The sequence below is a fragment of the Augochlora pura genome, chromosome 4 (assembly GCF_028453695.1).
Source record: "Augochlora pura isolate Apur16 chromosome 4, APUR_v2.2.1, whole genome shotgun sequence".
NCBI lineage: Eukaryota > Metazoa > Arthropoda > Insecta > Hymenoptera > Halictidae > Augochlora > Augochlora pura.
In genome coordinates, this window is record NC_135775.1 from 2399824 (window position 1) to 2416361 (window position 16538).

The 16538-nt window shown below is 40.0% G+C and overlaps 5 protein-coding genes across 8 annotated transcripts; 3 read left to right on the forward strand and 2 right to left on the reverse strand.

Annotated features, from left to right (window-relative positions):
* Positions 1–353: 353 nt before the first annotated feature.
* On the forward strand, positions 354–1444 carry Rps25 (ribosomal protein S25). Its single transcript, XM_078178169.1, has 3 exons — positions 354–428; positions 859–951; positions 1126–1444. The coding sequence occupies exons 1-3, from the start codon at positions 426–428 to the stop codon at positions 1387–1389; spliced, it is 360 nt and encodes a 119-aa protein (XP_078034295.1). The 5' UTR covers positions 354–425; the 3' UTR covers positions 1390–1444.
* A 404-nt stretch (positions 1445–1848) lies between these two features.
* On the forward strand, positions 1849–2688 carry Emc5 (ER membrane protein complex subunit 5). The gene is made up of 3 exons (XM_078177749.1): positions 1849–2014; positions 2092–2144; positions 2215–2688. The coding sequence occupies exons 1-3, from the start codon at positions 1933–1935 to the stop codon at positions 2386–2388; spliced, it is 309 nt and encodes a 102-aa protein (XP_078033875.1). The 5' UTR covers positions 1849–1932; the 3' UTR covers positions 2389–2688.
* On the reverse strand, positions 2577–4091 carry Prosalpha4 (proteasome alpha4 subunit). Its single transcript, XM_078177748.1, has 6 exons — positions 3878–4091; positions 3582–3708; positions 3400–3513; positions 3198–3331; positions 2946–3128; positions 2577–2867 (listed from the first exon to the last, which is right to left on the reverse strand). The coding sequence occupies exons 1-6, from the start codon at positions 3977–3979 to the stop codon at positions 2778–2780; spliced, it is 750 nt and encodes a 249-aa protein (XP_078033874.1). The 5' UTR covers positions 3980–4091; the 3' UTR covers positions 2577–2777.
* A 922-nt stretch (positions 4092–5013) lies between these two features.
* Positions 5014–11079, forward strand: LOC144468334 (glutathione hydrolase 1 proenzyme). The gene is made up of 10 exons (XM_078177744.1): positions 5014–5119; positions 6708–6852; positions 6915–7039; positions 7121–7260; positions 8191–8423; positions 8500–8881; positions 9249–9444; positions 9616–9781; positions 10042–10188; positions 10274–11079. Exons 1-10 carry the CDS (start codon positions 5112–5114, stop codon positions 10460–10462), a joined length of 1731 nt encoding a protein of 576 aa, XP_078033870.1. The 5' UTR covers positions 5014–5111; the 3' UTR covers positions 10463–11079.
* Positions 11048–16537, reverse strand: Mus201 (rad2 superfamily protein mus201). 4 transcript variants are annotated; one of them, XM_078177739.1, is made up of 11 exons: positions 16197–16537; positions 15587–15786; positions 15229–15333; positions 14969–15144; positions 14325–14759; positions 14041–14257; positions 12724–13961; positions 12556–12654; positions 12233–12446; positions 11863–12099; positions 11048–11801 (listed from the first exon to the last, which is right to left on the reverse strand). In XM_078177739.1, the coding sequence occupies exons 3-11, from the start codon at positions 15314–15316 to the stop codon at positions 11140–11142; spliced, it is 3366 nt and encodes a 1121-aa protein (XP_078033865.1). In that variant the 5' UTR covers positions 15317–15333; positions 15587–15786; positions 16197–16537; the 3' UTR covers positions 11048–11139. The 4 variants fall into 4 exon arrangements, with proteins under 4 accessions (XP_078033865.1, XP_078033867.1, XP_078033866.1 ...); XM_078177741.1 differs by having other exon boundaries at positions 15229–15347; XM_078177740.1 differs by lacking the exon at positions 16197–16537 and having other exon boundaries at positions 15587–16065.
* Position 16538: the final 1 nt, after the last annotated feature.

The following is a 16538-nucleotide window of genomic DNA, read 5'->3' on the forward strand; positions in this document are numbered from 1 at the left end:
AGAAAGGAGCTCGCCTCTCATTAGTTAGTATTTCTCGTTAATAACTTGTTAATAACGCTTCGGAGAATATTTTTATAAAGGAAAAAGTTTCAAGCATAGAAACTTGTTTACGCATGCGAATTAAAAATTACTGTATTTAAAAATCGAGTTTTAAATCTATATATAACAATCTTTAATGCCGAGCGGTTGACAGTTCAACATAAGTTTACAACACGTTCGTATATTTAATTTATAATTTCCTTAATCAGTTATAATTTATGTATGGATTGTTTAAGTCATGATACGTAATTCTTCTCGATAAATAATCTCGGCTTTTAATCGGTAACAAAAGTGACTAACGTAGTGAAACAGAGGTCGCTGATGCCAATACGATTTAGACATGGCGATCAGCGTACTTCCCTTTTCTTTCCGAATCGACAGCCATCATGGTGAGTATTCGGTGTACATTTTTCCTTATTGTTTTCTACTGTAATTAATTCGAAATAACCCTAAACGTGAAGTTTTTTCTAAAAGTGCACAGTGAAGTTTCTATCTAAAACAATTTATACGGGAAATAGCATTTATTTCCCATGTGATTAAGCGACTAACCTTTGTCCAGTGACTTTGTCCACATGGTGTACATTGTGCATCCGATACACTTCATTATAATTTGTTTTTTTAAATAACAATGCACTTTCAGTGAATCGTAAAACAACCGTGCTTGTTCTGAACAGGCATTAATTTCACATGATGAAAAACTCATGCTAGATATTCGTGATAGCAAAATACTGATTTAATGAGCCTGATGTCCACTCCGTTTCTGGACCTATAATTTATAATGCTTCGAACATTTTATCTGATTACATTTTTTCTTTTCAGCCGCCTAAAAAGGATACGAAGGGGTCTTCTAAGCAACCCCAGAAGACCCAAAAGAAGAAAGAGGGAGGATCCGGCGGTAAAGCCAAGAAGAAGGTTGTACTTTTTATTCAATCGTATCTGAAAATATTGTCTGAGAATGTTTCAATGGTTAAATTATATCTTTCTTCTACGGCCGATGAGAATACATTGACCATGAAATTATGTTTCAATGTCTATTGATTTAATATGAACGGATGATTATTAACACCTCTTAATTTGTTATTGCAGAAGTGGTCCAAAGGAAAAGTACGCGACAAATTGAATAACCAAGTGTTATTCGACGTTAGTACATACGACAAATTGTTGTTGGATGTGGCAAAATACAAGTTGATCACACCATCCATTGTCAGTGAAAGATTGAAGATTCGTGGTTCGCTTGCCAGGAGAGCACTGATCGAATTGCAACAGAACGGACTTATCAAACAGGTTGTGCAACACCATGCACAATTGATTTACACGCGTACGACTAAGGGTGATGATCCTGTTGCGTAAATTGTTTTTTACGCAATGTATAAATCCGTTTAATAAAAAATATGTACAAATGCAACTGTCGAAATATTAATTTCATAATTTACAAATATTTTTTCGTGTACCATTAAGTAATCGTTATTATGCTTGCTTATTAAAAGTTTTGATATATTAATTTTTATTCTCTTCTGTTTTAAATCTGCAAAATATCGATGTTCTGTTTAAAAGTGCGTACAGCGCCATTGTATGCAGTAGCAAAATACTCAAACTAGTATACAAAATTATCAACAGTCGATTTTGACTTTTCAGCATTTTGACAATGCGTGTAAGGAGCTTCTCATTCCTAAATTTATTTACAATATTGTATAAACAATTATATATTACATTAATTTTTTAAGAGATTGTCAGAAGGAGTCGCGTTTAGTTTAACGTTTCACCGCAAAAATGTTGCAGCGTTACAGTCGATTGAGCTAATATCGAACCATGAACCATCGACTTTAAAAGGTCGATGTATCGAACAGATGATTGTTTTTAACTAGTAATTTGTGAGGTGTCATAATAAACACGATGCCTGCAACAACAGTACATAAACTTATAACATTCATCGGTATATTGTCGATACTGCATGCCGCTTATTCGGCTGCGCAGCGTATGTATCATTCATGCATCTAACATTCCAGTTATTCGAATATATAATGTGTTAGGTTAAATGAAATATTTTTCCAGATCGTTCCTATTTACGAATAACGGAGCAAGAGTTTACTACTTTACCAATTGACGTAAGTATTGAACGATTACTAAGTTTACTTTATAAGATACACTATTAATAACATTATATACGTATTCTAGATCTTAATACAAGGCATTGTCAGCTTATTTATGGTTATGTACGGTATCATGTACATAGCCGGGGATTTCAAAGAAATTCGGGCAGTGGTCGACTTGGAAAATAAGTCTTGGGAAACTCTACGGAACCTTCCATCATTCCAGGTGTTTAATCATCGTGGTAGCATCATAGCATAATATTGTATTCGGAGTATATGTAATAAATGTTGTATGTATATTAAATTAATTTGTACAAAATGTAACTTTATTGCAGTTTACTAAAAATCGTAACAAGAATTCTAGAGATTATTTGTTCACACTGTAACCACATACGCCAAACAATATTTCTTTTTTTTTTAGTTTTAATAATGAAAAACAATTCGAGATGCTGTAGAACGCTGCTTCAATTTCTGATTGTGTATTTAAAAATATACATAAATGTATACATACTTCTTATGGACACAGCTATAGAATATAAATAAAAAAAGATCGTCGATATTTTTGTTCCAATTTTTAGCTATACACTGTGTATTTATTTTATATGAAACAACGAATGAATAGCAAAAGCTTAACTCTATACAGAGACATCACTTTTTCTGCTTCTTTTTCTCAGCCTCTGCCTCCTTCTCCTTCTCAATTTCGGTAACATATTTTTCAATAATATCGGAATCTAACATCTACAACGGTAAACATATTAACGATAAAGAATACGGTTTTAAACAAATGCGTTACCAATCGTACTGCAAATTTTATACCTGTAGTGGTTGACCGCGTCGCATCACGGCAATCTCTAAATTCTTTTGCCCAGATTGTACTACTTCCAATAAAGCTTTGATAGCTAACTTTATAGAACCCTTCTCGGTCGCCACTTCTTCCGGTGTGTAATATTTTTGTAGAAATTCATGGACTGTTTTAGCATTTCGACCCGTAGCATTTGCCTAAGTAAAGAAACAAACAATATGTTTTGATTGCTTTGATAATTTTGGAGAACTGCGCCATGGTTATACCTTCCACTCGTAGTAAATGCCAGAAGGCTCTGTTTGGTACAAATGGGGGACTCCGTCGTAATCGAATCCAGCTAAAAGACACGATATTCCAAAGGGTCTTCTACCATTGCTCTGAGTATACTTTTGTTTTAATCCTGAAAGCAATACGTACAGTTATCGTACTATCCACGAACGATAGAATGTACACATTATGTTGACTCACCTGCTATATACCTAGTTATGTACTCTAAAGTAACAGGATCTTCTACAGTTAATCTATAGCTCTGACATTCGATTTGAGCACGATTTATCAAGACTCGTGCATCGGCGGTCAAACCTGCGAGCAAAAACACCAGGTAACTTTTGGCAAAACAAATGTCGCGGAGGTACAGCTTTAAAACGAACCTGCGAATGCCATGACGACGTGTTCGTCTAGAAGACATATTTTACGGACTGTGCGTTCTTCCTGCAGCTTCGCGACAGACTTCTTTTCAACGCCTAAAACTACAACGTCGTTACCGCGAACACCAACCTAAAATATATGAAACGGATTCGTTAAATGCATAGAAATAAAAGGAGAGCGCACATCGATCGAATTTACAGAGTGAAAACCGGCGTATTCGATGCTGGAAATACAGAACGAGTTCTCCGATGTTCACCGCAAACACGAAGAAGAGGTTAAGCTACATATATCGACGTACCGCCGTGGAACCTTTCCTGACGGCTTCCTGGGCATATTCCACCTGGAGCAAATGCCCGTCGGGCGAAAATACCGTTATGGCTCTGTCGTACCTGGTTGTCATCGTTTCAACTTTAGCGAACGAACACACGAACCTATTAAACACACGAAAATGACTTGACCGTTTTCAAAGCGAATTGCACTCATTCATCTACACACAGCGAGATTCTACTTGTTGCCGGTAGAGGGTAACGCGACGCGTCTCGTATGAATCGCCTAATTTTTCCGACGCTATTTCAAAGATTGGATGACTTGACTGTTCTTTATTACTCGTTTATTGGAAAAATTGTAACAAGGGTTGCATAATTTCGTCGAAAGCTAATGTTCGATATTGATATTGATGACTTTAATATAGATGACAAACGTTCAGTATCATGCGCTATTTTTATAGAACGAAGAACAAGGAAACAAAATTATTTAAGCAAAATTTGCGTTCTGCAAGAAAAACGTCGATGAAATCAGTTTATATATTTTTATCAATAACAGTTCGCGTAATCGAAAAATCTAAAAATATCCTGCAACCATTATTCCGATGATATTTTACTAATTACTATTGTAAAAATATGACATCGGTGTCCTTTCAATTTTTATAAACAAAATTTTTGCATTTTTTCCTAGTGTTTAAATTTTTACAACTAGTATGTTCCACTGAAGCTTCGGAAATAATGTTGACTATTGCACAAGTTGCAAAAGATGCAGACCAACATATGTTACAATTTTTTCAGAACCGTATACCAACAGTTTGAGCCTAATTTTTTCAAATCTTTTCTATGTAATTAAACAGCGAAAATCGACAACTATTTTTTTCGTAAAATTCGATACGAAATTTTTTTTCATGACAAAACCAACAATCCGCTCAAATTTGCATGCGCATATTTTTAACGATGCCGTTCGACGACACGAAGAAATTCGACGGGCGCCAAAAATTTTGTTACGGTTTCACCAAAATTCTGGGCGCCGGGGATCGATCGGCGGGCCGATCCCGTGGCGGAAGTCGATGGCGTGGTGATGGTTGTCTTTATCAGGAAGATCAAAGAAAATTGTGGTGCATATGATACGATCAAATGTAAGACAGTAGTGGGGATGAATAGGTAGAATCAGTATTGTAACGAGTACGTATAAGAGACAACGATCGGCTTGGCGAAACGTTTAGTCAAGGTTGAGCGCTCTCCTGTGCCGTGTTTGCTTGCGCAGCAATGATCGGGTTAGTAAAGATACTTCTCTCTATTTGATATCCCAAAGTGTGTAATCGATTGCGTTCCGTCGCCGTTCGGGTTTTCGTTGGTCGCGGAAAACTGGCGCGTTATCGTCATCGAAACGGCCGACAGCAGTCGCTCCGTTATCGAAAACGAAGTACCATAGAGATCACGATCTGCGAGCGTTTTCTCGATCGTAAGGCGACCGACTGACACATTTTTGGCCATGTCCTCGATGTCACAACAAACGCGCTCCTCCGTCGATTTTCTAGACGTATCGTTAACGAACTGTTCGATCGGCTTTGCGCCGATAATTTTTAAACAAACAGCCCAGTCGTTCGCCGTGCCAGCGTGTCTCTCAGTGTCAAGGAGATTGTTGTTCACGCGTTATAACAAAACTTGTTCGTTACGCGACCGTATATTTTCTAATTTGTCGCGTTGTGCTGTTCGTTTCGTTCGGTTTCTTTTCGGTCGCGTTTCTATCCGTTCCGAGGGAAAGGAGAAAAAACCGAGCGCCGGGAATGCATCCGCGTTCTAATGGGCCGATTGCGTGCCGCGTCAATTGTCATTAGTTCTTGACCGCGCTATAATAACGTCTTGGATATTTGCAATGTAACAATCTTTGTTTGACGACGATTATCGAAAGCCCGCTATTATCTCGGCGCGATACAATTATTTTATATTAGACGTCCGCACGCTTTCGACGAATGTGCGGAGCGAAAGCGTTCCTGAGCCGCAGATATTTCGACACGATGTCATGCCGCGCGCGTGTCACGAATCTCCCGTGTACAGTGGCTCGCTTAATGTCCGAATTTTTTGCTGTCCCTACGATCGAACAGAATCTTTCGCGATCGACATTCCAATCGATCGAAGGATCGTGATATCTGCATCCTGTTTTTGTGAGTTGCGTGCAAACAGTGGAAGACTTATCTATCGCTTACTCCGAGACCTACCGGTTTGTCCACGTTACGTCAAGACACCATGCAAATTTATTTCCATTAAAAAAAAAATAACCGCGAACGACCACGAGTTGTCGTAATATTATTCTGTGAAAAACATTGATGGTATTTGAAAGGGAAATCCCGGCAGATAACTTCCGCACTCGGTCTAGTCATTCGGCATTCTAACATCTAATTTTCATCGACTAGGATGATCGTTGCAACACCGCTTGACCGATTGGTATGAGCGAGCCGCGAATTCCATCGCTTTCGTAATCGAATTGTTGTGTTTTTGTCAATTAAAAAAATACACTCTACAATGTACAAGATCGTTGAATAAAATTATCGGCAACGAATGGTCGATCGGCAGTAGTAGTAGTAGTATTCAGCTCGAGTGTTAAAAACAGTATTGGACAATTATCCAGATGTAAGATCGAACAATGGTGACGGCATACCGTGAATCATTACGTACAAGATTGTAATCCATGAACAGGCAGAATTAAACCTATGCAATACACGAAGGTGATGCGAGTTTTGTTGCCGATAACGATAAGAATCCCTTCGACGAGTACGCTATGCCCGAAAGGAAGGGTCGCTTATCGCCGGGACTGTTTAACATTTCATCGGAACTATAATCGGATGTCATCTCCCGTCACAGGCCGTGTGGGAAGAAGAAGCTCCTGATCGGAGGGGTGCTCGCCGCCATTGTGATAGGCGTGATCATCGTGGTTTTGGTGGTGGTGCTCGTTAAAAAGTCCGACTCGGACCCGACCGACCAAGGGAACTACGGAGTGTACGCGAAGGTAACATTTTCGAATTGGGAATGAAACGCGGATAAGCGTACGTGTTCGAATCTCTTTGGCAGGCCGCGGTATCCACGAACGGGCAAGAATGCGCGCAGATCGGCGCGGACATTCTCAGGAAGGACGGATCGGCCGTGGACGCGGCGATCGCCGCGCTTCTGTGCGAGGGCGTCGCGTCTTTGCACAGGTATTTTTTAAATTATTGGCAAACCGTTCGCATCTTGATTCAAATCGTAAAATAACTTCGTTATCGCTCGCTATCTTCCAGCGTGGGATTAGGCGGCGGATTTTTAATGACAATATGGGATGCTCGAACGAAGACTGCGGCATATTTGGATGCTCGAGAGACTGCTCCCGCGAAAGCGTCGGAGAATATGTTCAAAGGAAATGCTACGCTGGCGACTTTCGGTACGTGATCCTCTTTTTCCTGCTATCGGTGACTCTTGACTACGCTTTGGAGGTCGAAGTGTACCTGGATAAATTTCAAACGACATTATTCGAAGCATTCATTTAAATAACATGTTATCTCATTTTACGATCATTTGAAGTAATTATTTGAAAGAATTCCGAGATCCTTTCATATTATATCGTGATCCAATTATCAGATTTATGCCAGCATCATTTGCATCACCGCTGGAAGTAACGACTCGAAATGGAACAATTCAAACAATTATTTCTTATTTTCTTTACAAATATAATTTACTTAGATTTGGAAATACCGCGATCGAGAACTTTAGCAGCATGACGCGATCACTTTTCTGTAAATCTCTGTCGTTTGATCATTGACTTCTATCAACACATTATCTGCCGAAAATAATGAACCGTTTCATCGGTAGCTGCAGCAAAATATCATTTGCCAGCTAACGATTTTTTCTTGGTAAAATAGTTGCCTTGTGGTTCACGTTTGCCGCGCGACATTGAGTATCGCCGTTATCATACAGTGACCCGCAAAAGTATTCGTACGCCTTTTAAAACGCAGTAACATTTTTCAAATTGGACTTCAATCGCTTGCATACTTTTTAGATGCCAGTGGATATCTAGTCTACTAGATAATCATCGAAACGCTTTGTTTAAATTTTATTGTTAATTGATACGACAAATTGAAAGTCCGCAGGTTTTTCACACTATCCGATCAAAAGCTTTAAGAGTCATGATGACACTGCGATTTTAATCTTCTATCATACAAAAAATTCAATTCATTTAGTCCAGAGTGATAAAAGTTATTGCGCACGAAAAGTATTACGATCGCTTTTGCGCGCCACTGTACGTTCGGTAGGTAAAGTGTTAAAAATAAGCGGTAGATAATAATGCGACATTGTTACAACTGCGGCTGACAAGGTGGTCTAGCGATTGCTGTGCCGGGCGAACTGGCTGGTTACAAGGCGGCACATGACAAGTACGGGAAGATTGGATGGTCCGAGCTGTTCGAGCCGGTGATCGCTCTATGCGAGACCGGGTCCATCGTGAACGATTATCTGGCTGGCTACCTGTCGGGCAAGGAGAAATTGATAAGAGAACAGAGCACCTTGACAGAGATTCTCATCGACCCGGTTACCAACTCCACGTGGAAGGTAACGAGCAGTTTACTTCCTGCCCAACGATGCATAAAAACCAACCTGTTTACCGAAAGATTGCCCCCCCATATAGGTAGGCGACAGGATCAAGAGGCCGCGTTTGGCGGAAACGATGCGGTCGATAGCGCTTCACGGGCCGCAGATATTCTACAACGGCTCCATCGGTGAGAAGGTGATCGAGGAGATCAGGGAGGCGAAAGGGATCATGGAGATGGACGATCTGCGAAATTACACGGTCAAATGGAGAACGCCGATTCAAACAAAAATAGGAAATATGACGGTCGTTACCGCGCCGCCGCCAGGATCAGGAGCGATCCTGACATTCATCATGAACCTCCTTCACGGATTGATCCCCACCACGAATGAGAATGTCATGTGGCAACGCTTCGTCGAAAGCTTCAAATGGGCATACGCGAAAAGAACCCAATTAGCCGATCCCGACTATTCTCCTATCGGTGAGTCTCCGATATCGAGCAATCATTTTAAGTATCGTGTAACACCGCTTTTAGATAAGTGCTTTGAGTAAACGTTCTTTGTGGTGACATAATTAACACTCGAGCCGTTCGAGATACGCGGCGACATCAGTCTCAATCGTCTCAATTATCGCGAAACCGACGGTGGACCCGCTGCTGCTTAGCAAATTAATTATCGTCGGCTGCGTGTAATCAACCGAAGCCTCGTAACACGTTTGTCGCGTGCTCCGCGCGTCTTCTAGCCATTGTCAGGCAACAATTATGTCGCGATAGTAGAAAAACGTCGCGTCGTCGGCTTGAAATGAGACGATTTATAGCGTGCGGAATTTAATAGAGTCCTCCTATCTAGATTCATTGGTTAAGAACTTAACGTCCAAGACGTATGCCGACGGGATTCGAAATAAAATCAAGGACGACTCGACGAACAACAGTCCGGAATACTATGGCGCTGTTACGGTCACGCCAGAGGATTCGGGCACATCGCACGTGTCCGTGTTGGCTCCCGATGGCTCCGCCGTATCGGTCACCTCTACCATAAACCAGGTGTACGTATATTATCCTAATAAACTTTTCTCGATAAATCAGACTGATAAAGCCTTGATAACTAACTCCATGATCAATTATATCAACAAATTTTAAATTGACTATCGTTTATAAGTCTGAAGAAATTACAAAAGATTGTTCAACGGCTAATAGAGCGTACTTTGGTTGTATAGCTTTGGCTCTATGCTACGCTCAAAGTCTACCGGCATAATCTTCAACGACGAGATGGACGACTTTAGTGCTCCAGGGATAACTAACGGCTTCGATCTACCACCGTCACCTGCCAATTTCATTCGTCCGGGGAAAAGACCCATGAGCTCCATGAGTCCAACGATAGTCGTAAGTGCCCTTGCAACAAAAACATCAGCATTTATTATCACCCATGGAGACGGTACAACCTTTTCGAAACTGGACCAAGTGTCTTGAAATTTTTCGAAGACGTTAGAAGGACTTTAGTATACCGTACGGTGAACTCTAACATCTCGAAAAAGTTCAAGTCATTTGGTCCAGTTTAGAAAATATATATTTTAAAGAGTGTTCGCATATACATATTTGACAGCCACTGTAGCTGCGACTTCATTGTTACAATTTTTCCAAAGATCGACGAAAAGGAAGAAGTTCGTCTGATAGTCGGTGCCGCAGGTGGAACGAAGATCACTTCCGGTATCGCGATCGCAATGGCGTTGAACCTTTGGTCGGGAAAGAACATACGAGAAGCGGTCGATACTCGTAGAGTTCATCATCAGGTAAGCGACCATCGAATACTTTACGGATGAATCCCGTACAATTTTTGTGAAACGGATGAGGAAAGCCAGTCTTTTAAATTTTCAGCTGTTTCCCATGGCGGCGCAGACTGAGGTAGAATTTTCTAAGGACGTTATGAGCTATTTATCGAGTATCGGACATAACGTTACCACGTTCTCCGGAATCGGAAGCGCGCTCACAGCTGTGTCGAGAGAAAATGGCAAGGTGTACGCTGTTTCTGACTTTCGGAGGCAAGGAAAAACCGATGGTTTTTAGGCAACTTTTTTAACATACAGACAGGCCTTGTTCCTGCTTCAATTGCGTCGAAAAGCTCGAAACGTTTAAAAGCAATCGTGGCTCGACAACGGTTCGGTTAACACTTCGTCTACCGGAAGTCTATGATTGACAGTCGAGTTTACAGCTGTCTGATCAATTCTTCAATAACAATTTCAATCGTTGGTCAGGATGATATCTTGATCGATACGATTTAATAAAACTTCTTTTCCGGATTGTTACCGAAGGGAACATGGTAATAGGACTCCGGTAGACGAATCGTTAAAGACTACCAACGAGATATTAAAATACTCCTGAATACCTCGTTCGCTCGTTCAACAAGTATTAATAGAATAGGTAGTTGAAACGAGTAGAGAATCATTTACCAGAAAAATCTGGAACTAGTGTATAAAGCATAATAACGTCCAGTTACATATTTACAAAATTTGACCAAAGCGATTTTATTATTTCAATGCGCAACATTAGATGGATCCATTGCATCTCTTGTCAGACTGCGAGTGTAAGTGTTGCTTATATTCGACGATACACCATTGATTTTTACGTCTCAAATAAGTTTACGAACACATGTCATAGAAATATAATTTATTTAGACAAACGCATTCAAATATCTCTGAATTATTTACACAAACGTTGCTTACCAATCGTTCACGTGCTTAATATTACGAACTGCTGCTGTCGCTTTCCGAAAGTCCAGCTTCTATTTTTATTTTCCTTACGCAGCGCTTCACTTTCCTAGTCTTGTACAGCCCTTTGTTCGATTTTCGAACTACCTCTATCGCGTGCAATTTTTTCTTCAAAGCTTCAGCCCTGTCCTTCTCCCTTTGCGGTATGTAATCGTCGGGGTTCGCTTTGCTACTAGCGGACGCATACAAAATTTCCGGCTCGTTTACCTTTGTAACCGTGGTTACTTGCGTGTCCGTCGAATCCTTCTTCTTCTTCCTACCCTCCGTTGACGTAATCGGTCTTTTCTTCCTAAGAGATTGCCGCGCGGTTTCCGTGACTTCAGATTCCTCTTCCATGTGCGGATTATTCAACCTTTGCACAGCTTTCTGCACCCGCTTGCTCAAATTAACGTCGATCGACTTCGAAGTTGCGCTCTGCAGTCTAAAGTATGTATCTATGAACTTTTGGTTCTGCTTTTCGTCCAATCTCTTCAATATCGGTCTCATGATCTCGGTGAACTTTTCGTTAGTCCATCCGAATTTTTCATGCGTATAATTCAATAAAAGTATCGTGTTGGGTTTGCCCCAGCTGAAGGCTTCTTTCGACTCGTCTATCTTCGGGACCAGATACGCCTGCACGACGGCTTGACTCGGAAAACCTACGGCAAAGAGAATCGTTTCGATTAAAAACACGTCGGAATCGAAGGGAATTGTACAAACCTTTTTGAATTTTCAAGTTCTGCAGTTTGTTTCGCAGGCTGGCTCTTCCGGGACCCGCGGATCTGCCACTTGTGACCCACGAGCAGAAACTTGTTAAACCTCGCAATAAATCGTCCCCTTCTGACGGAAAAGCTGCTAATATTTCCAAAGCGGTGACTGGACCGATACCAGTTAAACCTGTGGTATAATCGCTACCAACTAACAAAGCGAGACGTATCAATTCGTTGCGCGTTAACCCTGAAACATGATATTACGTCTTGTTAGAAAGCTTGAAAATACATTTCTGAATCCAGAAATTTAATTGCATCTAATTATGTTAAAATAAAAAGCCTGTGGACAATTGTCGAAGCGTTATCATGATTATGCTTACTGAAATGGTGTTGTATGTCGACAGAACGATATCGTAGGACCTTTTTGGTACTGTCGAAAAAGTTCTTGTAAACACATTGTCCTCCGAACAGCCAAATATCTGAATCGTCCGTGATCGTACCATCGGTGAGATGAACCTGCTCCAAGTAAGCACACTGAGCTTCTGCTTCCATGGGCGCTATAACGTATGGTATTCCAAATAATCGTAAAAGTTCCTATCGATCAAACAGGTTCCTTTTATATTCCATTATGAAGAGAAATTTATCTTGCACGCATAGTCCACTGATAGTTTGCGAACCTCTCTACTAATTGATATTGCTGTACCTGAGCTTCGCTGGATATTTGTTTAGAAATATCGATACCCTGTCTCTGTAGTTTACCAATGTTCGTCAGCAATTCTGATTGTTCATCTTCCAAACGTGCCTGAAAGTAAAACGTGCCAAGTGTTTTAAATATAATAATATTAATAGATCCATACGAATATTTATATACCTTCAGTGACAGCAATTCCTCTTCGTTTGCAGGGAAAGGAGTCATGTTTGATGGATCCATGACTGACGTACTTGATGTGCTTGTATTTGCAATATCTTCTATATTCGTAACCTCGGTATTGTTTTGACTAGAATCATTTGCATTATCAATACTGTTTATCTCATCTGTATCTTCCAATTGCGTATTTACAGTCTCAAAGTTATTAATATCCGTATCGCTATCTGAGACAGGCAGTGGTTCGATATCAGTGTTCGATGTATCAAGCCGATCTTCAACCTTCTTTTCTGTCGTTTCCACAATTGCTTCATTCAAAATGCCGGTTTCCAATATTTTTGAACGATCGGAAGAACTTTGTTCCACCTTTTCAAGCTGTTCACTACTCGTTGATATATTTTCAGATTGTGATTCTACCTCTACGGATTTTGGCTCGTTATTCGATGCTCCAAACACGTCAGCGAACATGTCATCCTCCAGATTTTGATCCGAGTTAAACGTTATTTGAATACCCTGTTGTGACGTGCTCTTCTTAATCTCGCTACCGCCGAAATCTACAGTCGGCACGTCTTCAATTTCTATAAAGTCCGAGTCCGATTCTGATGAACTGATTATCGTCGCTATTTCTGGATCTGTCGTCGATATTTTTGTAATCTCAACGGACGACAAGTTATTATCAGCTTTCACAGCCGATTCGCAAGATTCGATTTCCGGGGTACCTAACGATTCCACGGGTTCTGTAGAATCTACGTCGGTAAGTTCTTTTCCATCTTCGTTATCTTTACTATCGCTGTTGCTGCTCTTTATTTCGAGAAGATCGAATTGTTGTGACTGTTTTGCGGTCTTCTGCAGAGCCTTGCTGTCTTCCTTGCTGCGTTGTTCAAGAAGAGTCCATATTTGGTTTTCCGTCAATCCGCTGTATTCTAGCATATAAGACAGCGCAGGATTTACAACGTGTTTGCCAAAGTATTTTTTAGCTGGTGGTCGCGATTCCTTCCAGTCTGTTGGGAACTGTGTGTCGTTACTGGATTCTTCCATAGGTGGCTTAGAAATGGTCGTAGCTGTTATTTCAACATCACTGTCCCATTCATCATCAAGTTGGTATTCATTCATGTCCTCGCCTATTGGTACATCTTTACTAGTGCCAGGTACAGGCTCTTCCGCCTCATCTCTATTTTCAGTAACGACATTTTCTTCGTTTGTATTTTGGCTGTTACTAATACTCTTAATGTATGCATTTTTATCTACAACACGAAGTTTTTGTTAAAAAAATTATATAGTCAGCTGCAGTCGAAAACGTTATAAAAGTGTACAAGAACATACCACTGATGTAAAGTAGTCTGGTCGTACTATCAGCCGCCACGCGAAAAGTACAATCTCGGTTACCAGTACTTATGCCCTGTTCAGTCAACAGTTTCTCCAATTCCTCCAATGTCAACGACTTTCCTCCCATTTCTTTCTCCGCGGACTCTAAACTCTGCTGAACTAATCTACGCTTCAATAAGCGTTTCATTTGGAAACCAGAAAAATCATGCGACTCCTAAACGGACACAGGTACTTTAAAGAAACGAAAACAATCGACATTAGCTTTGAAAATAGATAAATACTTCGGGCATCTCGTGTAAACGGCCCCATGAATTTTGCTTTCTCGTTTCCTTCAGATCAGTCAGAATCTCGTAGCGCACGTCCGCTGGCAAAGCTTTGAACTCGGTGCTGCCAACATCGACATTGTGAATATTCCCGATCCATTTCGTTTGTTTCCGTGGGCTCAGTTCGACGGACGACGATTCTGAATCGGAGTCGTCGTTCGGACTTAATTCTGTCGAACACGTGCTTGGCATGTCTGGTAATTTGAACATATCGTCCGCGGCCTGTTTATTCTGACTGCTCAGGATCGCCTGAGTGGAGCTGTGACTAACATTTTCTTCTTCCGGATTAAGAACCGTTTTTACAGCAGAATGTTTTATCAAGTTATTTATTAATTCTGTTCTCATCTGTGTAGCTTTATTCTTGGCCGTAGATTTCTGTTTCCTGCGTAAGGCCTGTGAACACAAAAGAATAAGAGCCTCTTTTCTCACTACCTGGTTCCCACGGCTAACTAATTATGTACAGACAATATTATAGTCAAGATAAAAGTACAGTTTCATTAATGCGTGCATACACTGTACTCTTCAAATGACTTCAAACATGAAGTTGCTATCGGTCTGTTTAAAAAGTTAAGTGAACTTTAACATGAAAAATTAATATTTACAATTGTGTCCTTTTTGAGCATTGGAACACCTCCATCAAAGACAAATACAGGCTTGATCTTGTAATACATTAGCTTGCAAATTCTATTGAATAAACCAATGAGATGTGCATTGGGTTTAAGATTACCAAAACGATCTTGATATCCTTGTAATACTTGATGTATCCAAATGGAAATATCTAGAGGATTAAAAAAATTATGTTAATCAAAGCATAAGGATACGAGATAAGAGATAATACGATATAGTATATTGAAAAATATACCAATGGCTAAAACTTTCCCCTCAAGTGTCTCCAATGGAACTTGATTCCCTGCTGCATCAAGTAAACGCCAAAGGCCATGAACTCCCATTATGTTTGATGATGTACCTATAAACAAAACACTATTTTATCAATATAGATTATACTGTTGATTATAATGTTGAGACATTAGTATATTTACATATAATACTAATACTACGTCTAAACGTACAAATATTGTATTAACATCAAATAAAAGTTTATCCATAACCTAAGTGACAAGTAGTTACCTACGAATCACCGGTAAATTGATTATTCGTTAAAATAATTCTTCCAGCGCATAATTTAGACGTGTCAATGTCTCGTGATGAAAATTGCTTACCTTATAATACATTAACAAGTACGAAAATTTGTAAATCCTTGTGCGTATCGACATCGCACCGCATCGGTCAGCTGGTCACCGTAACAGTGCGCTTGTACGCGTAAGGCGCGCTACATTACATTCGCAACATGGAATACTTACATGTAATAACTCGGCATTTACAGATTCACCGCTCGAGAGTATAACATTATTATCATAGCCTGCAATTATTTGCTCGAAATAGTTTAATCATCGTACTAAAATGACAAGCACAATTTGAATTTGCAACTAGTTTTGTTACGTCTATTAAAAATCGACACGTATTCTACTCTGCACATTTTTATCGTAAAGATTTTCATAAACGTATTTCTTGTATGCACGGTTACTCGAATTATACATAATCAGATTAAGTAACGATTTAACTTGTATTCAAATTGCATTCAAGTCATAACATTCGCACATGTAAAGCAATTAAGTCGAAGTTATATAGTAAAAGTTAAATAATTTGTAATTGCATTTCAGCTGCGTGCGTTAACAGAAAGTTTTCGATACACAGCGGTATCAAATAAATGCGAGACCTCCAAAGAAAGTATGAAGCTTCAATGAAATATACTAAAACGAAAATGCATACATATTTAAATCGAACGCTTGCGTTAATATTTACAGATGCTCCAGTTACGTTGAATAAGAAATAAGCGTTGGGGAAGGTTGATTTGTTTGTTAGTACGCAATCGTTCGTTCTATATTGCGCCGTATCAATTTCTTGAATATTTGTGTGACTCGTATGCAAACACGTAACGTAATACGCGAAATATATTAGTGTGTTTCCTCGAGTCTTTCGTAGGCATATGCACACATTCATAGCCGCGACGTATATATATCGTATCGTCATCATCAGAGAAGTGAAGTGAAGTGAGGTAGAGGCCACCCACTCTTTCCCACAGCAGGTTTTTCCCACGCCCCCCAGGGTAAC